Source organism: Macaca thibetana, chromosome 11, assembly GCF_024542745.1.
Source record: "Macaca thibetana thibetana isolate TM-01 chromosome 11, ASM2454274v1, whole genome shotgun sequence".
Classification (NCBI taxonomy): domain Eukaryota; kingdom Metazoa; phylum Chordata; class Mammalia; order Primates; family Cercopithecidae; genus Macaca; species Macaca thibetana.
In genome coordinates this window covers 108162583-108186621 of record NC_065588.1, presented here as the reverse complement: position 1 = coordinate 108186621, position 24039 = coordinate 108162583, and the positions used below count along the sequence as shown (strand labels likewise).

Below are 24039 nucleotides of genomic sequence, written 5' to 3'. Positions count from 1 at the left end.
ACTGGGGCCCAGGAGTTCAAGGTTACGTTGAGCTATAATGGCACCACTGCACTCCATCCTGGCTGACATAGCAAGACCCCATGTCTAAAAATTTTTTTTTAATGCAGTTTATTTTATATCAATCATGCCAATAAAACTGTAAAAAAAAAAATCCCAAAATTAATAACAAAAACCATGGCACTCCATTGTCCTGCTTTAATGATCAGTCATCTTCTAAATCTCTCAGTGTTATAGGTTCAAGTTCACTTATTGCCTATGCTGTATTCCAGAATATACAGAAATCTCCAGAGGTGAGTGATTTCTCTTTGTGTTGGATTTGAACTTTTTAGTGACTTAGTCTCCAAAACAAATAACAGATGTTACCTATAAATGGTGAAATAATTCTATGAATTACTTTTAAATTTGTCATGATGATACAATGAGATATTTTTGGCTTGGTCAATAGAGCTCCCTTTTCTTCTAGGTAATTATTTTAGCTATAACTTCGAATTCTGAGAGATTAACATTTTTTTTTTTTTTTTTTTTTTTTTTGAGACGGAGTCTTGCTCTGTCACCCAGGTTGGAGTGCAGTGGCGCAATCTCGGCTCACTGCAAGCTCCACCTCCCAGGTTCATGCCATTCTCCTGCTTCAGCCTCCTGAGTAGCTGGGACTACAGGCGCCTGCCACCATGCCTGGCTGATTTTCTGTATTTTTAGTAGAGATGGGGTTTCACCATGTTAGCCAGGATGGTCTCGATCTCCTGACCTTGTGATCCGCCCACCTCGGCCTCCCAAAGTACTGGGATTACAGGTGTGAGCCACCACACCCGGCCCCGAGATTAACTATTAAATGTGGATTTCTTTGGTATGTGTTAATTGCTAAGGCTAAGGAAACAGAATGTTGTCTGACCAATATTCACTCTAAGCATAGCAGGAGCCTGCCTAGAGGTGAGTTCTCGGATTTTGATACTTTAGTAAAATTGCTACTGGGACTAGGAGATAGTTTAAAAACTTTAGTATATGAAACATACTTATTTTGCTTCTCTGGCCTTCTAGGCAATTGCAATTTTATGGTGAAAACAGAGTAAAAATACATCTTAAACTATTCATACCAAAAAGATCAAATTAAAAACCTTCCTGATTAACAGAGTACTAGGGAGAGTGATGTATTTTCTAGCTTAGTAAACAGATTTTAAGAGAAATATAACAGCTATTTTCTAACCAGACCAAATAGCACAAAATTAGGCAAAGCATAGGTCAGGACGTGTATGGGAGAGCTTTTATATGTGGGAAATGCCATTGGGTTTTATTGGGCCCACTTTAATAATAAAAATAACTTCTGTATGTTAAACGCTTACTATTTTCCAACTATGCTGAGTGCTTTACATACTTTATCTCATTGGTCCTCATCAATCTATAAGAGGGATAGTATTAGGCCCATTTCACAAAAGAGGAAATTGTGGTTCAAGGTCAGGAAATAATTTGTTCAAGTTACACAGTAAGTAGAAGAGCAGGGTTTTTTTTTTTTTTTTTTTTCTTTCTTCTTGAGACGGAGTCTCACCCTGTCACCCAGGCTGGAGTGCAGTGGCACGATCTTGGCTCACTACAACCTCTGCTGCCCAGTTTCAAGTGATTCTTCTGCCTCAACCTCCTGAGTAGCTGGAATTACAGGTGACTGCCACTGTGTCCAACTAATTTTTTTTTTTTTTTTTTTTTTGAGACAGAGTTTCACTCTTGTTGTCCAGGCTGGAGTGCAGTGGTGCAATCTCGGCTCACTGCAACCTTCGCCTCCTGGATTCAAGCAATTCTCCTGCCTCAGCCAGGGTTTCACCATCTTGGCCTGATTGATCTTGAACTCCTGACCTCCTGATCCACCTGCCTGGGCCTCCCAAAATGCTGGGATTACAGGTGTGAGCCCGGCCAAGAGCAAGGATTTTTAAAAGTCCATACTCTTAACTAATTGCTCTCCAAATTAAAAAAAAATTAGTATTTATTATATTCTAGATACATTTGCTCAGTGCTTTCAATGTATTTTTCATTTAATCCTTAAAAAACTTTGAGATGGATATTATTAGTAGTCTACAATAGATGATATTGTAGACAAGGAAACTAAATCCTGGTAAGGTTAGGGGACTTTCCTAAGTTCTTACAGCTAGTAAGTGTTGGAGCTGGAATTTGAATGCAGCCTTGTCTTATTCCAGAGCCTCTCCCCCACACACTTTTAAACCACCAAAATATAATGTCCAATAAAAATGGATTTTGAAGTTTCAGAGGTAGATTGTGACTATGTAAGTCAAACTGGAAAGTAAAAGTCTTGATACTGTATTGTCATTGCCTGCTAAAGTAATTTTAAGTCAAACATCTTCTGATTCAGATTTTCCTAATGTTTATTTCCTTTACTGGAATTTGAGTTCAGATGTGATTAAGTTAATAAAGTATGAGTTACACAATAGAGAGAGCTAAGTTTTATCTCTGAAAGCAGGGTTTCTCAACCTCAGCTTTATTGAGGTTTGGGGCTAGATAATTATTTGTAGTCCTGTACATAGGACGTTTGGCAGCCTTTATCAGCTAGATACTAGTAGTAAACCCTCTGTTCTTCAGTTGTGACAACGAAAAATTTCTTCAAACAACACCAAATGGTCCAGGTGTAGTGGCAGGTGCCTATAGTTCTAGCTACCCAGGAGGCCGAGGTGGGAGGATTGCTTGAGCACAGGAGTTCAAGGCTGCAATGAGCTATGATCATATCACTGCACTCCAGCCTGGGTGACAGAGCAGGACCCTATCTCTTAAAAAGAAAAAAATTGCTGAATGTCCCTGTGAGGGTGGGATCGGGGCGAAATTGTTCTTGTTTGGAAACTACTGTCCGAGGTGACTTTCTGGCATAACAGTCGGTTGGGACTGTATAAAGATATAAGGTGTTGAGGTCTAATTTGGCTTAGGAAGTGACTTTTTTTTCTTATTATTTATAATTAAAACAAAATAGAGATGCTCTTGAGTAGGGAGAGCTCTTGGTTTATTCTGCCCGTGGTTTAAATTAAAGACAAATAGAGAGGAAAGCACCAGCCATGGTGGTGACAAGTCCCTTGTGGCAACAGAGAAGAATCAGTTGGACCTCAGGGGAGCTTGGATGGTCGTGACCTTTACCTTGTACTCACTGCTGCAGGCAGCCCTGCTCTGTGTCAGCGCCATCACCATGCTGCACAAGGAGAGATTCCTCAAGAACATTGGCTGGATAATAGACTAGAGAATTGGTGGATTCGGGGAGGAGCCAGGAATTAAATCTCAGCTAATGAACCATATTCAATCTGTAACAACTGTGATGAGAATGCCATTGATAATAGTAAACTCAATTGCAACTGTGTTACTTTTATTATTTGGATGAATATCCGTGGAGGAAATAGAGACTCAGAAGAGATGCTAGCAGAAGTTATTATTTAGGTCATTATTGGAATAAAGGCTGAGACACGAGGATCACTTGAGCCTGGAAGGCTCAGTAAGTAAATAAGTAAGAAAGAAAGACTGCAGTAAGACAGACTGCAGTAAGCCGAGATCGGGCCACTGCACTGCAACCTGGGTGACAAAGTGAGACCCTATTTCAAAAAAAAAAAAAAAAAAAAAGAAAGAAAAAAAAATCAGATCATGAGAGGCAATAACTCTCCAGGACTGGAATGTTTGCTCACTCTTAATAGTAGCTCACTCTGTGCTGAGATTGTTAAAAGAACGCATAAGTCTGTTGTTTCTGTTTTTAAAGATATTTTTCTATCTCTCATTTCTCAGGGATGAATTTTTAAAAAATGTTTTGAAGTTCTTTGGGACTTAGCCACGATGTGAGTGCTTATCCCTAGATAAAATTTAAAGGATTTTTAAAAAGTAATTGCTACATGTAAAATGATAAATAGGTAATTTGAGTAATTTTCTTTTGAACCGCTTGATTAATTATGTTGTTTGTATATTGTTTCAGCTATGAATAATTCAAATTTATAGACACTATTGAGGAGTAATACTCTCTCATTTATCAAGGAGAATTGTGTTAGTCACATGATGATTTTGTTTTACTTTTTTGATGCATTTATTATTTTATTAATTGGCCTAAATGATGAGACCAGACCAGTATCTACATATTTTCATTGTTAGAAAAATCTACAAAGGTCTACCCTTTTTACAATGATGACTTAAAAAAAAAACAGCATAAATATTAGCCTGCAAGAGCAGTTCTAAACAACCACAATTAAACTATACTACACAAGAAGACTGTTGTGAAGCATTTACCTCTACCAAAATCATTCCAGTTCCATTTCTTGGTAAAGTGGCACACTGTGGGTTGTGATTTTTAATTCTTCATTGTGTTTGTCAATAGGATATTCATGCTGGATAGGTTGTCTTTTGTTTATTTTTTTATGTCTCAAATCATCTTGTGGGATTGTTTGCTCATCTCATAGTACAGTTTTAAGCAGAAAGGTTGAAACAATATAAATGGTTTTTGTGAAAATTATTAGTTGCTATATATATGTGTATATATAATATACACACATATACACACATATGTGTGTATATAATATACACACATATACACACATATGTGTGTATATAATATATACACACATATACACATATACACACACACACGTGTGTGTATGTGTGTATATGTGTGTATATATTATATACACACATACACGTGTGTGTGTATTATATGCACACATACACACACGTGTGTGTGTGTATATATATAACTTTTTTTTTGAGATGGAGTCTTGCTCTGTAGCCCAGGCTGGAGTGCAGTGGCACAATCTCGGCTCACTGCAACCTCCATCTCCCAGGTTCAAGTGATTCTCCTGCCTCAGCCTCCTGAGTAGCTGGGACTACAGGCATGTGCCACCATGCCTGGCTAATTTTTTTGTATTTTTAGTAGAGACAGGGTTTCACCATATTGGTCAGGCTGGTCTCGAACTCCTGACCTCAGGTGATCTGCTCCCCTCAGCCTCCCAAAGTGCTGGGGATTACAGGTATGAGCCACTGCGCCCAGCCTCATAGGGCTATTTCTTGAATTAATGATCAGAATTATGTTCTTGCTCACAAAAGCTGCATGGCCACTTTTCTTCTCCAGGGATTATTTATGTGAAAGTTGATTATATATATATTGGATCATTCTTGTCATACCCAACTAAATCAGAGTCGAGAAGCCAGGGGGAACAAGCTCTCAGAGCACACAGTACCTGCTCCAATAATTAATATTTTCACAAGCCCAGCTACTGAAATGGCTCAATATAACAGTTTGAGAACAGTTTGACCTTGTAGTTGCTGAAATGACTTGCCTGACTCTTAGGACCAGTTTTACATACCATGGTCACTCACTAATCAGAGTTTGCCAACTCCCAAAACTTTCTCTGGTGCCAGTGAGGTTGCTTTCAAAATAACATGTACTATTTCCCTTTCTAATAAAACTCAGTCATCTCTTTGTTCTTCAGACATGTCCAAGACCACCCAGTCTGTGTGTATGCCCTGAAACACAATTCTTGCTTCCCAAATAAAACATTTTAAATTTAGAGATTTGTCTCTATATATGTCTTGACTTCACCATTTCATATTTAGTCTTAGTTTTTTTAATCTCTTAACAGTTATAAACTTGTGATAGGTCATAAGCCAGTAGAATCTGTGACTGTGCCATCCAGCTGGAATTTTAGCAAGCTTACCCAGAGAAAAGGCCATATGTGGTTAACATAATAGCTGATATTTATTAAATACTTTATACTTTTAAATGTTTTGTTACATATTAGTTCACTTGTTTATGTTTCTGTTAGCCAAGGCAACGTGACCGTCTAACCCTATTAACAAGATATTAATTAGCATCTTACCTCTTTTTCTGGTTTGGGAGAAATATATGAGAAAAATCCTCTTGTACAGGTGGGCTTGGGAGAAAGAGATGAGAAATTCTCTTTTGTATATATAGGGAGATTAGTTCTCGTATTAGGTAATATCTGTTTTTTTTTGTTTTTTTTTTAAATAACAGGATTTTGCAATGTCACTCAGGCCATAGTACATAGCCTACTGTAGCCTCAAACTGCTAGACCCAAGCAATCCTGCCACCTCAGCTTCCTGAATAGCTGGGACTACAGGTGCATGCCACCATAGCCAGCTAATTTTTTTAATTTTTAATTTTGTAGAGACAGGGGTCTCGTTATGTTGCCAAGGCTGGCCTGGAACTCCTGGCTTCATTCAGTCTTCCCGCCTCAGCCTCACAAAGTGCTGGGATTATAGGCTTGAGCCACAATGCTTGGCCAGGACTTTAAAATTTGTAAATGTATTTTTTTATTGTGAGATATATCAGACGTGAACTAGAATGCATGAAACATATATGTACTGTTTAAAGAATGATTATAAACAAACACTAGTGACAAGAAATGGAACATTACCTGTACCTCCAGACATATACCTGTTGAGGTTCTTCCCAATCACAGCTCTCCCTCTCACCTTTAGAGATAATCAGTATCCAGATTTTTGTGATAAGCATTTTTTTACTCTTATGTACAGTTTACCAGAAATGTATGTATGTTTAAACAATTTAGTTTTGCTTGTTTTTGAACTCGATATAAATGGAATAATGCTATATGTATTTTTGTATGTATTGTTTTGTGAGTTGCTTTTATCCCTCAATATTATTTGTGAGATGTATCCACGTTGTATAGAGCACGAGGTCATTTCATTTTCATTGATGTTTGGTATTCTGTAGTATGAATATACTAGAATTTATTTACCTGCTTATGCTGCTATAAGCATTCTTGTACATGTTTTCTTGTACATAAGCATTCTTGTATAAGCATTCTTGTACATTATGCTGCTATAAGCATTCTTGTACATGTTTTCTGGTGCACAGATGAACAAGTTTATCTAGTGTATTTGCCCAATATCAGAATTGTTATAGGATTTCCACTGCCCCTAAATTAATGCCAAACTCTTTTCCAGCTGGTTGTGCCAGCAGTATATAAAGGGTCCTGTTGCTTTTTGTTCCCATTAATACTCGCTGTTATCAGACTTAAAATTTTTGCCATGGGTGTATAATTATTTTCTTATTGTAGTTTTAATTTTTCATTTCCTTTATTACTAATAAGGTAGGGCATATTTTCATATGTTTATGGCCATTTGGACTCCCAGGAAAGGGAAAGGGGGAAAGAGGAAAAGGAAAGGAAAGGGACCCTATGTATAGGGAGATGTTAAAACATATCAAAAGTCTTTGGCAGGGCAAAAGAGGGCAAAACGAGGTGAGGTTTGCTTGCACTTCTCTCTAGGTCTATGTTAGTCTTTTTACTAACATAGGAGACCCCCTGAAACTATTGCTACGGAATAAAATGACATAGAATGTAAAAAAAAGATTTATTGTTTTTGCCCTTTCACATTTTGGTCTTTAAACCACTTGGAATGGATTTTTTTTTTTTTTTTTTTTTTTTTTTTTTTGAGACAGGGTCTTGTTCTGTTGCCCTGGCTGAAGTGCAGTGATGCATTAATGGCTCACTGCAACCTCGACTTTCTGGTCTCAAGTGATCCTCCTGCCTCAGACTCCCAAGTAGCTGGGACCACAAGTGTATGTCACCGTGACCAGCTAATTTTTTTGTGTTTTATATTATTTGTAGAGATGGAATCCACCATGTTGCCCAGTCTGGTCTTGAACTCCTGGGCTCAAGCAGGTCTCCTGCCTCGGCCTCCCAAAGTGTTAGGATTGTAGTCATAATCCACTGAGCCTGGCCTAGAACTGATTAGATGGAGTCTCACTCTGTCGCTCAGGCTGGAGTGCAGTGGCGCGATCTCGGCTCACTGCAGCCTCCGCCTCCTGGGTTCAAATGATTCTCCTGCCTCAGCCTCCTGAGTGTGGGATTACAGACGCCCACCACCATGCCCAGCTAATTTTTGTATTTTTAGTAGAGATGGGGTTTCGCCATGTTGGCCAGGCTGGTTTTGAACTGCTGACCTCAGGTGATCTGCCCACCTCCCAAAGTACAGGGATTACAGACATGAGCCACCGTGCCCATCCTAGAACTGATTTTTTGAGTGTAGTGTGATACAAAGTAGGGGCCTAATTTCATTTTTTTTTCCCTGTATGGATACCCAATTGTTCTAGCTTCATATTTTGAAAAGACTGTCCCTTTTCCACTGATTGAAAAAGTCACTTGTATCATACATCAGAGATATATATATATATATTGCTGGGCTTAATTTGGGATATTTTCATTCTATTCACCTATTTGTCCATCCCTGTACTAGTACCACAGTATCTTCTCTCTAGGTCTATGTTAGTCTTTGTAGGGAGACCCCCTGAAACTATTGCTACGGAATAAAAGATTAAATGCTCCTGATTATTGTAAATACAAAATTGCATGCAGGACTGTGTAAAGACAATGTCAGGTTGGACTGCCAAAATGAGCCAACAGTACGTGATGTGCTTCCCCCTGCAGAGAGCCTATAAACGGATGTGCAGTCAGGGAGGTTTCACATCACCAAGATTCCTATCCCAGAAAAGCAGATGTTCATAGCTCTGGGAATGGAATGAGACCCTTGTGGAGAGCCTATAAATGGACACATGAGGGGCACCCTGTTTCATATGGAGAAGATAGGGTTATAAACGCCTTTATCTTGCCACAGCTCTTCTAGGTCTCTTTAGGGTTAAGGCATACTCCTTTCTGAGAATTTGTGGTCTAACCGGTTGTTTCACGTCCTGTTTCTATTGATTGTTTGCAACCAGCTTTTGCTGCAGTTATTATTGCTGATTAGTATCTTACTAAACATAGGTTATGGATAGACTGTGTTTCTGTTTCAAGGCTCTGTTAGAAATTGCTGACGCACACACTATATTTAAATTCTTATCTCTGTATACTGCACCTCTGCATACCGATGTTATGTTAAAGAATTATTTCATCTCCATGTGATCATCTCACCTCATAAACGACCCTAAATCCCTCACTAACCTGCCCCCGCCCTCACTAAACTTAATAATAAATGCTGATATATCCAGTGCATTGGCGGCATCGCAGGACCAGAAGGTGGTGACCCCCCTGGACCCAGATTTCACTATTTCGTGTCTGTCTTTTATTTCTCAACCTGCCGATCCGTCTGGGAACAAAGAAAGAGCCCCGTTGCATTGCAGGCTGCTGGCTAGATCCCGCAATAAGTCTTAAGATGAGGTGGGGCAAGTTCTCCTTTTTTTTTTTAAGAGTGTCTTGGTTATCTTAATATTTTGTATTTTTTTTCCCTGAAGAATTGGGTTTATTTCAATGGTAAATTTGAAATTCTTGACTTAAGCAAGAGTACTATAGTAATAATATCAGGAATAGACAATTTCCTACACTGTCAAATATATGAAAGTTCCTTTTGTACTTTCTTCAACACTGATCAACAGGCAGATTCAGCCCACATTTGCTTTGATCTATCTGCTGAGTTAACCCAAGCCTCTTCTTCAGAGATTCTGGCATCTAGAATCATAGATAAACTACTGTAGTGCAGTCAGAGTACCAGTCATAATGATACAGGCAAACAGTCCCTTCCATACACCTTTAAATCCAAGTCTCTGGAGAACTTGAGAAGCACTGCTACCTTTTTCTTTATTTAACACAAATACCACAGAATCATCAGGGTGAGAAACAATTGCACAAAACACTCCAGGTATGTAACCTGCTACAAATGTTACAACCAGCTCCTCTGCCTTTGAACATTCACTGCAGGGCTTCTGAACCACAAACTTGTACAATGCTTCAACAGTACCTTAAAAGCAGGCAAACTTATCATGGCATATGCTATCTGTCTCATCCAGAGAGGAGCAACCCCTCTGTAGAATGTTTTTAGGCCTTCTTCCTTATACATCTTGGGAGCTGCATCCCTCAAAGTCTTGGTCTAACCTGATTGGGTTTGAATTTGAACCTTACCAGCTTCCATAGGGCAGTTACAGCAAATAATTCAGCACTGGCAGAGACAGCCAAGTATAGTGATGTGCACCAGAGATAACATGCTCTGGGAGTATGTTGCTATACAAGACTTTAAAGACTTCATAAAAGCCAAACTTGCAGAGCCCCTGCATGGAGTGACCAATGAAAGTTAGAGCCCGTCCTTTAGCCAAACAATGAACACCATCCTCCTTAAGTGTAACTGAGAATCCATTAAATATGCCCTTGTACTTTTGGGGATCCACCTGCATACAGCATTTCACTAAACCTAGGGGAATGACCACAGTGTGTGTCAGACCACAACCTAAGACCCCACGAGAACCACACAGTGCATAATACTTCGTGGAGTCAAATTCACAACTGTACTTTTATAAGGCAGCAGCTGCCAGGTTAAGAGAGCAGTGAGGGGGGCCTGTGGGTCCTGTGGGGCTGCTGTGGAGGTCCGTGAGGCCATTGTCCACAAGCTGCAGGTGTGGTGCATTAAAGGGGTTTGCCCATGCCAGGTGTGCCATGGATGAGAGCTTCTCCCTAAGATGGCAAACACCCAACCGTTACTCCCTTGGATTGCGGCTCACAGGGTGATATTTTGTATTTCTACATCAGATTTAGAGTCAGCTTGTCAAGTTCCACAGGAAAGTAGGTTGAGCTTTCATTGAGATTGCATTTAATCTATAGAACAATTTAGGCAGAATTGAAATTTTTATAGTATTGCGTCTTACAATCTATAAGCATATGACATATTTCTTTACTTTAGACCTCCTTTAGGAGTCCCTCAATAAATGTTTTATAATTTTCTCCATAGAAGGACCAAAACTATTTTTAGATAAGTGGGAATAGGGATGCCAAAAGGAGAAGGATAAGAAGACAGATTTCACTAGTGTGGTCAGAAATTGAAAGGCAACATGTACAGTTCATTCTGACATTTTTCACTATTACTGACTTTTTACCCTGACTTTTTATTACTGTAAACATGTTTTCATTTTCTTTAAGTCTTCAGCCACATCCCTAAACACTTAGCAGATTACCTCATTTTTAATATTTAGAAGATGTTGCCACTGGGCGCAGTGGCTCACACCTGTAATCCCAGCACTTTGGGAGACCGAGGCGGGTGGATCATGAGGTCAGGAGATCGAGACCATCCTGGCTAACATGATGGAGCCCCGTCTCTACTAAAAAATACAAAAAATTAGCCGGGCGCGGTGGCAGGCACCTATAGTCCCAGCTACTTGGGAGGCTGAGGCAGGAGAATGGTGTGAACCTGGGAGGCGGAGCTTGCAGTGAGCTGAGATTGTGCCACTGCACTCTAGCCTGAGTGACAGAGCAAAACTCTGTCTCAAAAAAAAAAAAAAGTAGAAGATGTTGCCTGTGCCACTAAAGCACTCTCAATTGTCTCCTTGTGGTACATGTCCACTGCAAAATTTCTCATCTTTCCACTCTTTTTTTAACCCTATACCTAAGAAAGGAGTGTCCCTATGAGTAAGAAGTTTCAGTACTAATCTATCCATGAGTACTCTGATTCCAGAACAGTTGGGATAACTGTAGTTATGTTATAGATTCCTTCCTATCTGTAGTCTTCATTTGCATTCCCCACAATCAGCCAATGGCAGAGGCCCCAGAAAAATGATGCCAGTTTCCTACTAGAAAGATAAAATGTAAGAATTGTTACATTGTTAACATTCTCCTAGCTACATCATGTATGAAATGAGGATTTTATTACTTTGACAGATAAGACCACTTTTTTATCTGAGCTTCTGTGACCTGCTCCTGGGACTTTGCTGGCTCACAGAGACACTTCTCTATGGAGCTTCAGTAGCAAATAAGGACATCATCTGCTATAACCTACAAGCAGTTGGACAGGTAAGTGCTACAAGACTGTCACTGCACCTTGCAAGAAAGGCACACTCAGATCTAAATAGAAACAAAGATGATTCACCTTGGGAAGTGGAGACCCATTTATTTATTGTTACATTTTGAAACAATAGCTTCTATCTTTTTTCATACAAAAACACTATTTATTATAGAAAATTTTGAAAATTCAGAGAAGCAAAAAGATAAATAATATTATCTTTACTCTTTAATTTTTGTTTGTTTGTTTTGAGACGGAGTCTTGCTCTCTCTCCCAGGCTGGAGTGCAGTGACATGATCTCAGCTCACTGCAAGCTCTGCCTCCCGGGTTCACGCCATTCTCCTGCCTCAGCCTCCCAAGTAGCTGGGACTACAGGCGCCTGCCACCACGCCCGGCTAATTTTTTGTATTTTTAATAGAAACGGGGTTTCACCGTGTTTGCCAGGATGGTCTCTATTTCCTGACCTCGTGATGCACCCGCCTCGGCCTCCCAAAGTGCTGGGATTATTTTTTTTGTTTTTTGAGACTGAGACTCGGTCTGTCACCAGGCTGGAGTACAATGGCACAATCTCGGCTCACTGCAAGCTCCGCCTCCTAGGTTCAAGTGATTCTCCTGCCTCAGCCTCCCGAGTAGCTGAGACTACAGGCGTGCACCACCAGGCCCAGCTAATTTTTGTACTTTCAGTAGAGACTGGGTTTCACCATGTTGGCCAGGATGGTCTTGATCTCTTGACCTCATGATCTGCCAGCCTCAGCCTCCCAAAGTGCTGGGATTACAGGTGTGAGCCTCCGTCCCCAGCCAATGAATACTTTTTTATAACCTGTTTTTATTACTCAACATATTGTGACCATATTTCCAGGTAATGAAATACTTTTCTATAACATCATTTGAAATGATTGGATGGTTTTGTGTTACAAGAATAAAATGAACATTGGATTTTGAAAATACTACAGATAATCATATATGGATTGTATATCTTTCATGAATTTTACCAATGCATTAATTCACATAGTGCCATCAGTATATAATACTGCTTCTATATTTCTGAGACGTGGTGTGAGAAAAGTAAAGGTTAAAATGCAGCCTATGCTCACTGCTAGATATTTCCTTTGGAATTTGTTACTAGAGGGGTAATTTCTTTCAATTTAGTAAGAAATTAATGATATATAATTGGTGGTATAAAATCTGTGCACTAATATATTACCAATCTCATATGAGTTTAAAAAGTTTTAGAGTCATACTTTGCTCAGTCCCGCTAATAACCTCAGGAGTTAAATAGAATTAAGACTGTATTGTTTACTGAGATAATTATAGTCTTTGATCAGAAAAGTCTGTATTAGAATCCTGGACCTGATTAACTTTGTAATGTTTGGCCAGTACCTAATCTTTCTGAACTTCAGTCTCCTAATCTGTAAAATGTTCATTAATAATATTTACTTTGTGCTTGGTACGGATGTGGTTAATGTTACTTTCTTTTTTTTTTTTTGAGATGGAGTCTTGCTCTGTCGTCTAGGCTGGAGTGCAGTGGCACCATCTCGGCTCATTGCAAGCTCCACCTCCCAGGTTCACACCGTTCTCCTGCCTCAGCCTCCCAAGTAGCTGGGACTACAGGTGCCTGCCACCATGCCCAGCTAATTTTTTGTATTTTTAGTAGAGATGGGGTTTCACCATGTTAACCGGAATGTTCTCAATCTCCTGACCTCGTGATCTACCCGTCTTGGCCCCCCAAAGTGCTGGGATTATAGGCATGAGCCACTGCACCCGGCCTGTTACTTTGTTTTTTTTTACAACTTTATTGAGCTATATCTATAGTAAACTATATGTATTTATAGTGTATAATTTAATCAGCTTTTACATATCTATTCCCCTGTGAAATCGTCACCACAATCAAGATAACAAACATTCCTGTCTCCATCACCCTCCAAATCATTTCAGATATGTTTTCCTTTACCTTGTTGAGCTATGTAGTATAATAGCTGCTTTTAAAAATATTTGTTGGATATTTCCAATGTCTGGTTCATTTCTAGGTTGGTATCTGTTGATTATCTTTTCCCATGAGAATGGGTCACGTTTTCCTATTCTCTATATGTCAGGTAATTTAGGATTGCATCTTAGATGTCATGAATACTATGTTGCATACAATCTGGGTCCTTTTGTAACTCTCTAGAGATTGTTAATACTTTTATTTTAGCAGGCAACCTGATTAGGTTTAGAATGTAAATTTGGTCTCATCATCTGTGGACAATGGTTCAAATCTCAGTTTAGTTCTATAAGCCTTGGCTGTGTTGGTTTGAGACTGTCATGCACATGCATAGTAGACAGGTTAGGCTGAGACTTGTTTGGATTAATACGCAGAATTAAAGCATCCCTTTTCCTGACTGCCTTTCTTCTAGGATTCCCTCCATACTTTCCTGCCCAAAGGGGGCCCTTTTCTGATCTCTGTTTCCTTAAGATAGATTTCTATTAGAGTTGGAGGTGCCTTCATTGAGCACCATCATGACTGAGGTACATGCTTGAGCAAAACTAAGAGAAAAGAGAGGAAAAAGTTTGGGAAACTCACTTCTTCTGTTCGGTTTACTTCTCCAAGTTTGACTCCTTTCCACAATCTACCTGTTTTTGTTTACTTTTCAGTGTCTTCAAGTGGTTGTTTTTTATATTTTTCCTAGGATTCTTACTTGTAATCAGGGATGAGCTGGAGAGGGCTTACACACACTAGTTTGTTTGTTTGTTTGTTTTGGTTTTGGTTTTGTTTTTGAGACAGAGTCTCACACTATTGCCTGGGCTGAAGTGCAATGGCATAATCTCGGCTCACTGCAACCTCTGCCTCCCAGGTTCAAGCGATTCTCCTGCCTCAGCCTCCCGAGCAGCTGGGACTACAGGCGTATGCCACCATGCCCGGCTAATTTTTTTTTTTGTATTTTACTAGAGATGGGGTTTCACCGTGTTAGCCAGGATGGTCTCAATCTGGAATCACATAATGTTTGTCCTTTTGTATCTGACTTATTTCATTTAGCATGTCTTTAAGGTTTATCTTGTTGTAGCATGTGTCAGAATTTCCTTTGTTTTTAAGGCTGAGTAATATTCCATTGTATGGATAGACCACATTTGGTTTATCTGTTTATCTGTCAATGGACACTTGGGTTACTTCCACCTTTTAGATGTTGTGAATAATGCTGCTATGAATATTGATGTACAAATACGTTTGAGCCCCTACTTTCAGTTCTTTTGTACATATACTCAGGAGTAGAATTACTGGATCAGAAGGAAATTCTGTGTTTGATTTTTTGAGGAAACACCATATTTTCCATAACAGCAGTGCACAGTGCCCTGGTTTCCACATTCGTGCCAACATTTGTTGCTGTTTTTTTTGTTTTTTAAGTAATAGCCATCCTAATGGGTACAAAGTGGTATCTCATTGTGGTTTTGATTTGCATTTCTCTAATCATTAGTAATGTTGGATAACTTTTCATGTGCTTATTGGCCATTTATATATCTTCTGAAGAAATGTCTCTTCAAGTCCTTTCCCTTTTTTTTTTTTTTTTTAGGGGGCACAAAGTCTCGCTTTCTTACCCAGGCTGGAGTGCAGTGGCGCTATCTTGGCTCACTGCAACCTCCGCCTCCTGGGTTCTAGTGATTCTCCTGCCTCAGACTCCTGAGTAGCTGGGATTACAGGTATGCGCCACCACACCTGGCTAATCTTTGTAGTTTTCGTAGAGATGAGGTTTCACCATGTTGGCCAGGCTGGTCTTCAACTCCTGACTTCAAGCAATCTGCCTGCCTTGGCCTCTCAAAGTGCTGAGATTACAGGTGTGAGCCACCATGCCCAGCTCCTTCCCCATTTTTTAATCAGATTGTTTGCTTTTTTGTTACTGAGCTGTAAGAATTCTTTATAAAGTATTTATATTAATCCCCTGCCAGACATACAATGTGCAAATATTGTCTCCCATTCTGTAGGCTGCCTTTTTATTCTGTTGTGTCCTCTGATGCATGTAAGTTTTATAAATTTTGTTACAGTTCATTTTCTCTTTTGTTGCTTATGTTTTTGGTGTCCTACCCAAGAAATCATTTTCAAATTTAACGTTATGAAGCTTTTACACCATATTTTCTTTTAAGAGTTTTATAGTTTTAGTCTTACGTTTAAGTCTGTGATCTATTTGTAGATTTTCGTTTGTGGTGTAAAGTAAGGGTCCAACTTCATTCTCGTGCATGTGGATGTTCAGTTTTCCTGGTACCATTTATTTATTTATTTGAGACAGAGTCTTGGTCTGTTACCCAGACTGGAGTGCAGTGACATGATCATGGCTCACTGTAGCCTCGACCTTCTGGGCTCAATTGATCTTCCCACCTCAGCCTCCCAAGTAGCTGGGACTACAGGTGCATGCTACCACACCTGGATAATTTTTGTATTTTTGGTAGAGATGGGGCCTCCTATGTTGCTCACACTAGTCTTGAACTCCTGGGCTCAAGCAGTCTTCCTGCCTCAGCCTTCCATAGCATTGGGATTACAGGCGTGAGCCACCATGCCTGGCCCCATTTGTTGAAAAGAGTGTCCTTGGCCGGGCACGGTGGCTCAAGCCTGTAATCCCAGCACTTTGGGAGGCCGAGACGGGTGGATCACGAGGTCAGGAGATCGAGACCATCCTGGCTAACACGGTGAAACCCCGTCTCTACTAAAAAAAAATACAAAAAACTAGCCGGGCGAGGTGGCGGGCGCCTGTAGTCCCAGCTACTCGGGAGGCTGAGGCAGGAGAATGGCGGGAACCCGGGAGGCGGAGCTTGCAGTGAGCCGAGATCTGGTCACTGTGCTCCAGCCTGGGCGACAGAGCAAGACTCCGTCTCAAAAAAAAAAAAAAAAGAAAAGAGTGTCCTTTCCCCATTGAATGATCGTGGCACCCTTGTCAAAATCATTTGATTATATATGTAGGATTTATTTCTGGGCTTTAAATTCTGATCCATTCGTTCTGTATGAAACCAGAAAGTGTGAGTCTTCCAACTTTTTACTTTTTGAGACAGGGTCTTGCTCTGTCGCCCAGGCTGGAGTGCAGTGGCATGATCTTGGCTCACTGCAGCCTCGACCTTCTGGGCTGAAGTGATCCTCCTGTCTCAGCCTCCTGAGTAGCTAGGACCACAGGTGCACATCACCACACCTGGCTAATTTTTAATTTTTTTTTTTTTTTTTCCTGTAGAGATAGGATCTTGCCATGTTGCTCAGGCTGGTCTCAAACCTCTGGGCTCAAGTGATCCTCCTACCTCAAACTCCCAAAGTGCTGGGAATACAGGCGTGAGCCATCATGCCCGGCCTCTCTTTTTCAAGATTGTTTTAGCTATTTAGGGTCCCTTGAGATTCCATATGAATTTTAGTATGGTATATTTTATTTCTGCAAAAAAAAAAAAGTTATTGTGATTTTGATAGAGATTGCATTGAATCTGTAGGTCACTTAGGGTAGTATTGAACATCTTAACAACAGTAAGTGTTTCAGCCAGGTGTGATGGCTCATGCCTACAATCCCAACGCTTTGGGAAGCTGAGGCAGGCAGATTGCTTGAGCCCAGGAGTTTGAGAACAGCCTGGGAAACATGGCGAGGCCCTGTCTCTACAAAAAATACAAAAATTAGCTGGGTGTGGTGGTGTGCACCTGTAATTCCAGCTACTCTGGAGGCTGGGATGGGAGAATTGCTTGAACCCAAGAGGTTGAGGCTGCAGTGAGCTATGATTCCGCCACAACACTCCAGCCTGAGTGACAGAGCGAGACCTTGTCTCAAAAAAACAAAAAACAAAAAACTAAATAGTAACTCTTCCAGTCCATAAACATGGGTATCTCTCTATTTATTGGTGTCTTCTCTAATTTCTTTTAGCGATGTTTCATACTTTTTAGTGTACAAGTCTTTTGCCTCTTTGGTTAAGTTATTCCTAAGTATTTTATTGTTTTTAATGATATTGTAAATGGAACTATTTTCATAATTTCTTTTTTGGACTGTTCATGTTGATACGTAGAAGTGCATCTGATTTTTGCATGTTGTTTTGTATCTGGCTACTTGACTGAATTCTATTATTTGTTTGAACAGTTGCGTGTGTGTGTGTGTGTGTGTGCGCGCGTGTGTAATCTTTAGAGTTTTCTACATATAAGATCGTGTTATCTGCAAACAAATATGATTTTATATCTTCCTTTTCAATTTCATTATCTTGTGTTTCTTCTTGTTTAATTGCTCTAGCTAGGACTTCCAAAACTACATTGAATAGAAGTGGTAAAAGCAGGCATCCTCACCTTGTTCTGAACTTAGAAGAAAAGCTTTGTCTTTCATCATTGAGTATGATGTTTTCTCTGGGCTTTTCATATATGGCCTTTATTTTTTTTTATTTTGTTTTTGCTTTTTTGTTTATGAAATGATTTAATATTGGTAAATGTGTAATAAAATGGGAATTGTTATATACCTCTGGTGGAGGAAGACTATAAATTGGTAACATTTAAAACAATTTTTTAAAATTTTGTGGGTACATAGTAGGTATATATATTTATGGGGGTACATGAAATATTTTGATACAGGCATGCAGTGTAAAATAATTACATGACGGAGAATGGGGTTATCCATCCCTTCAAGCATTTTTCCTTTCTGTTATAAGCAATACAATTATACTGTTTTAATTCTTTTAAAATGTACAATTAAGTTATTGTTGACTATAGTCACCTTGTTAGGCTATCAAATAGTGGGTCTTATTTATTCTAACTATATATATTTTTGTACTCATTATTATATATGTATTTTGTACCCATTACTATATATATATTTTGTATGCATTAACCATTTCCACCTCCTTCCTACCTTCCCACTACCCTTCCCAGCTTCTGGTACCATCCTTCTACTCTTTATGTCCATGAGTTCAATTGTTTTGATTTTTAGATTCCACAAATAACTGCAAATATACAATGGTTGCCTTTCTGTGCCTGGCTTGTTTCACTTAATATAATGATCTCCAGTTCCATCTATGTAGTTGCAAATGACATCTCATTTTTTTTATTGCTGAATAGTACTCCAGTGTGTATATGTACTAGCCTTTATTTTGTTGAGATAGTTTTCTTCTGTTCCTAGTTTGGGATTTTTTTTGGTGGCTTTTTTTTTTTTTAAATCATGAAAGGGTATTGAATTTTGTCAGATGCTTTTCTGCATTAATTGAAATAGTCATATAGTTTTTTCCTTACTTCTATTAATGTGATATATTAATTGATTTTTGTGTGTTGAACCATCCTTGCATTCCAGGAATAGCTCCTATTTCATCATGGTATATAATCCTTTTAATGTGCTGCTGAATTTTGTTTGCTACTATTTTGTTGAGGATTTTTACAACAGTTTTCATCAGGGATATTGGTCTGTTCTTTTCTTGTAGTGTCATTGTCTGGCTTTGCTATCAGGGTTTTGCTGGCTTCATAGAATGAGTTGGGAAGCATTGCATCCTGTTCAACTTTTTGGAATAACTTGACAGGTTTTGGTGGTAATTATTCTCTAAGTGTTTGATATAATTTACCAGTAAAGCCATTTGGTTCTAGGCTTTGTGTTTGGGGAAATTTTTTGATTACTGATTAAATCTCCTTACTAGTTATAGGTCTGTTCCAATTTTCTATTTCTAAACTATTATTATTATTACTATCATTATTGTTTGAGACAGGGTCTTGCCCTGTCTCCCAGGCTGGAATGCAGTGGTTCAATCACAGCTCATTGCAGCTTTGACCTCCTGGGCTCAAGCAATCCTCCCACCTCAGACCCCTGAGTAGCTGGGACCACAGGTGCATGCCACCATGCCCAGCTAATTTTGTGATTTTTATTTTTTTGAGACAGAGTCTTGCTCCGTTGCCCAGGCTGGAGTGCAGTGGCGTGATCTCAGCTCACTGCAACCTCCGCCTCCCAGACTCAAGCGAATCTCCTGCCTCAGCCTCCCAAGTGGCTGGGATTACAGGCACACACCACCATGCCTAGCTAATTTTTGTATTTCTAGTAGAGATGGGGTTTCACCATATTGGTCAGGCTGGTCTCAGACTCCTGACCTCAGGTGATCTGCCTGCCTCGGCCTCTCAAAGTGCTGGGATTACAGGCGTGCACCACCACGCCCCGCTAATTAGAAGGCTTGCTTTTAAGCATTGTGAGGGCAGCCTTTTATGTATGGCTAATTTGATCCCATTACAGAAGCAATGTTCTTCTTATGATTATGCCCTGTGTATTTTTCCACTCTGGTTGATGAGAAAGCAAACAAACTATTCTTGGCCCTGTGTGAGCTTTAGGGATTGTCCCATCTACTCCTTTCTGATGATCCTTTCTCTGGTTTTCATGGTTTTCTCTCCCATATACATTGATTAATACTTAACCAAAGACTTGGGGTGACCTCTGCAGCTCTCCTGAGAATCATGTCACTATATAGCTTCCCCTGCTCTGATACTGTACTTGACAAATTTTAGCTGCCTTGGCCTCCCAAACTCTGAATTTTGTCTTCTCAACTCACCAAGACAGTGGTCTGTTTGGATTCCCGCTCCTGTACTCACTCTTTTTCTTTTCTTTCTTTTTCTTTTTTCTTTTCTTTTTTTTTCTTTTTTTTTTTTTTTGAGATGGAGTCTCGCTCTGTCACCAGGCTGGAGTGCAGTGGTGCAATATCAGCTCACTGCAACATCTGCCTCCTGGGTTCAAGTGATTCTCCTGCCTCAGTCTCCCAAGTAGCTGAGACTACAGGTATGCACCACCACGCCCAGCTAATTTTTGTATTTATAGTAGAGATGGGGTTTCACCATGTTGGCCAGGATGGTCTCGATCTCGACCTCGTGATCCGCCCACCTTGGCCTCACAAACTGCTGAGATTACAGGGTGAGCTACCATGCCCAGCCCTCTTGTTTTCTTACCAGCTGGTGAGCTGGGACACTTGATGGACTCACCTTGCTTTTCTTTTTTCAGGGATTGCTGTTCTCTTCTGCTTGTTGCCTACTGTTTGAAAACTGGATGTTTTCATATATTTTATTCAATTTTTAGATGTTTAAGGCTGGAGGGTAAATTCTATTCCTGTTATCTCATCAAAGCTGGAAGTAGAAATTCCTTCCCTTAGATTTTATCCTACTAGTTCCTTGATATCATCTCAGTTCTTAGGTTCTTTTAAGGATTTTAAAAAATATATCTTATTCATCATGTTTAGTTCTTTTGAATGGAAAGTTGATTCAAATAGCTTAGCCTGTCATTACTAGAAGTAGAAATCCTTATTGCCTTTCCAATTAAAAAATAAAATAGAAAGGCCGGGCGCGGTGGCTCAAGCCTGTAATCCCAGCACTTTGGGAGGCCGAGACGGGTGGATCACGAGGTCAGGAGACCAAGACCATCCTGGCTAACACGGTGAAACCCCATCTCTACTAAAAGATACAAAAAACTAGCCGGGCGAGGTGGCGGGCGCCTGTAGTCCCAGCTACTCAGGAGGCTGAGGCAGGAGAATGGCGTGAACCCGGGAGGCGGAGCTTGCAATGAGCCGAGATCCGGCCACTGCACTCCATCCTGGGCGACAGAGTGAGACTCCGTCTCAAAAAAAAAAAAAAAAAAAAAAAAAAAAAACCAAAAAATAAAATAGAAAAAGATTATATGATATCTTCATAAAAGTGGGACTGTTGGGCAGGTAGAGGTGGGATAATGCTGTGGTTCTTCTGAACAGTCCAAAGGATAAAATAAGAAAGCAGGGCATGTTTTAGGTAGGCCTGTTAGAATTTCAGACTTGGGACCAGGTGCGATGGCTCACACCTGTAATCCCAGCACTTAGGGAAGCCAAGGTGAGTGGATCACCTGAGGTCAGGAGTTCGAGACCAGCCTGGCCAACATGGTGAAACCCCATCTCTACCAAAAATACAATAAAATTTAGCGGGGCATACTGACACGTGCCTGTAATCTCAGCTACTCGGGAGGCTGAGGCAGGAGAACCATTTGAACCCGGGAGGCAGAGGTTACAGTGAGCCAAGATTGTGCCACTGCACTCAGCCTAGGCAACAAGAGTAAAAACTCTGTCACACACACAAAAAAAAGAATTTCAGACTTGGTATGGTTTTGCCTGATAGACACTAGATGGTACGTTACTAATAGACTAGTAGGTAGGATTCCCATAATAGAAAATAATGGAATATGTTGAAAGAACTTCACAGTGTCAGAGTGAGATAGTTGTGATGGGTTGTTTTGATTTTAACCTAGATATTCTACATTTCCTCATTTCTCTACACCATCAATTACATCTGGTATTTGTACACAGAACTGAGGATGAAACACACGCAGAGTGGACAGAGCACATCTCCACTGGTAAGTTTTATTCAGAGCTGATAGTTAATAATAGTATGCTAAGCCAGGTGTGGTGACTCCTACCTGTAATCCCAGCAGTTAGGGAGGCTGAGGGGGGCAGATTGCTTACGCCCAGGAATTCAAGGCCAGTCTGGGCAAAGTGGTGAAAGCCCATCTCTACAAAAGATACCAAAAAAATTAGCCAGGCATTGTAGCGCATGCCTGGAGTCCTAGCAACTTGGGGGGCTGCAGCAGGAGGATCACTTGAGCCACTGTACCCCAGCCTGGGTGACAGAGACAGACCCTGTCTCAAAAAAAAATAATAATAGTATGTAAAAACAATCCCCGTATATCCCTGATAAACAGTGTAAGCATGTAGCCCTAGCTAGGTGCATTTATGGAGGTTAATCGAAGGAAAAACGTGTTCCCACAGTTTTCATTCTTTTGACATCACTTCCTCCTCTCCCTTTCTCTCTCTCTCTCTCTCTCTCTCTCTCTCACACACACATACACACACAGGTTTGATTATAGGAATATTATTTACAGTGCTGGCATGCCTGCCTGGTTTGATTCAGGAAGGGAAATTCTTCTTGACTCCATGCCAACCCTGGGAGACCCAGTTCTGTTATTTATCTCCTGTTGTGACCTTAGACATACCATCTCCCTTTCTTGCACCTCCAATTTTTCATTGTAAAATGAAGTGTTGGCTGGGTGCAGTGGCTCACGCCTGTAATCCCAACACTTTAGGAGGCTGAGGCGGGCAGATCACGAGGTTAGGAGATTGAGACCATCCTGGCTAACATGGTGAAACCCAGTCTCTACTAAAAATACAAAAAATTAGCCAGACGTGGTGGCAGGTGCCTGTAGTCCCAGCTACTTGGGAGGCTGAGGCAGGAGAATGGCGTGAACCTGGGAGGCAGAGCTTGCAGTGAGCCGAGATCACGCCACACTGTACTCCAGCCTGGGCGACAGTGAGAGACTCCATCTCAAAAATAAAACAAAAAAAGAAGCAAACAAACAAACAAACAGAATGAAATGTTGGCCGGGCATGGTGGCTCACACCTGTAATCTCAGCACACTGGGAGGCAGAAGCGGGCGGGTCACCTGAGGTTGGGAGTTCAAGACCAACCTGACCTATATGGAGAAACCCCATCTCTACTAAAAATACAAAATTAACTGGGCATGGTGGCACATACCTGTAATCCCAGCTACTTGGGAGGCTGAGGCAGGAGAATTGCTTGAACCCAGGAGGCAGAGGTTGCAGTGAGCCAAGATTGTGCCATTGCACTCCAGCCTGGGCAACGAGAACAAAACTCTGTCTAAAAAAATAAATAAATAAAATAAAATAAAATGAAATGTTAGTCTGTGTGATCTTTAACGTCCCTTCCACCTCCAAGATGCTATGATTCTATGAACTCTTCATCTGATTGATTTTTTTTTTTTTTAGACGGAGTCTTGCTCTGTCGCGCAGGCTGAAGTACAGTGGTGCGATCTTGGCTCACTGCAAGCTCTGCCTCCCAGGTTCATGCCATTCTCCTGCCTCAGCCTCCTGAGTAGCTGGGACTACAGGCACCTGCCACCACACCTGGCTCATTTTTTGTATTTTTAGTAGAGACGGGGTTTCATTGTGTTAGCCAGGATGGTCTTGATCTCCTGACCTCGTGATCCACCCACCTCGGCCTCCCAAAGTGCTGGGATTACAGGCTTGAGCCACCACACTTGGCCCTGATTAACTTCTTAAGGAGATACTCTTCTTACTTTTTTCTGTTGTTCTAGATGTTCATGTTTGAAGAAGGGCAGGGGCAGAGAGTGCTTTTAAAATTTCTTCTCTCACTCTCTCTTGCTGTAAGGAGAAAGGGCACTGAGGAAATAACTGAAAAAGTAACATGAAGAGGCCCTTAAGCAGTATCCTGAACAAGATATCATAGTTTACATAAGAGCTGTTCAAAGTTTTTCAATAATAAAAATTTTTAATTCACAGTCTAGTTCAGTAGCTACTAGCTAT

At 40.4% G+C, this 24039-nt stretch overlaps 2 protein-coding genes and 2 pseudogenes across 14 annotated transcripts in view; 2 read left to right on the top strand and 2 right to left on the bottom strand.

The window, feature by feature from the left end:
* The window catches only part of ERP29 (endoplasmic reticulum protein 29), a 221605-nt gene that overhangs the window by 26646 nt on the left and 170920 nt on the right, over window positions 1-24039 (bottom strand). The window lies entirely within an intron of this gene.
* The window catches only part of TMEM116 (transmembrane protein 116), a 117668-nt gene that overhangs the window by 15890 nt on the left and 77739 nt on the right, over window positions 1-24039 (top strand). For 7 of the 13 annotated variants that reach the window (XR_007717859.1, XM_050749829.1, XM_050749831.1 and 4 more), the window contains 3 exons: window positions 227-290; window positions 11631-11762; window positions 21951-22055. Coding sequence is in view for 12 of the 13 variants with exons in the window: in XM_050749829.1 (XP_050605786.1) it covers window positions 227-290; window positions 11631-11762; window positions 21951-22055 (301 nt within the window). In the remaining variant the exon portion in view is untranslated. Of the gene's footprint in view, window positions 1-226; window positions 291-11630; window positions 11763-18942; window positions 19240-21950; window positions 22056-24039 lie in introns of those variants that run through there. The other 6 variants (XM_050749837.1, XM_050749836.1, XM_050749833.1 and 3 more) reach the window with 4 other exon arrangements.
* Window positions 304-3442, top strand: LOC126931531 (immediate early response 3-interacting protein 1-like; annotated as a pseudogene).
* LOC126931518 (phosphate carrier protein, mitochondrial-like) lies at window positions 9442-10176 on the bottom strand (annotated as a pseudogene).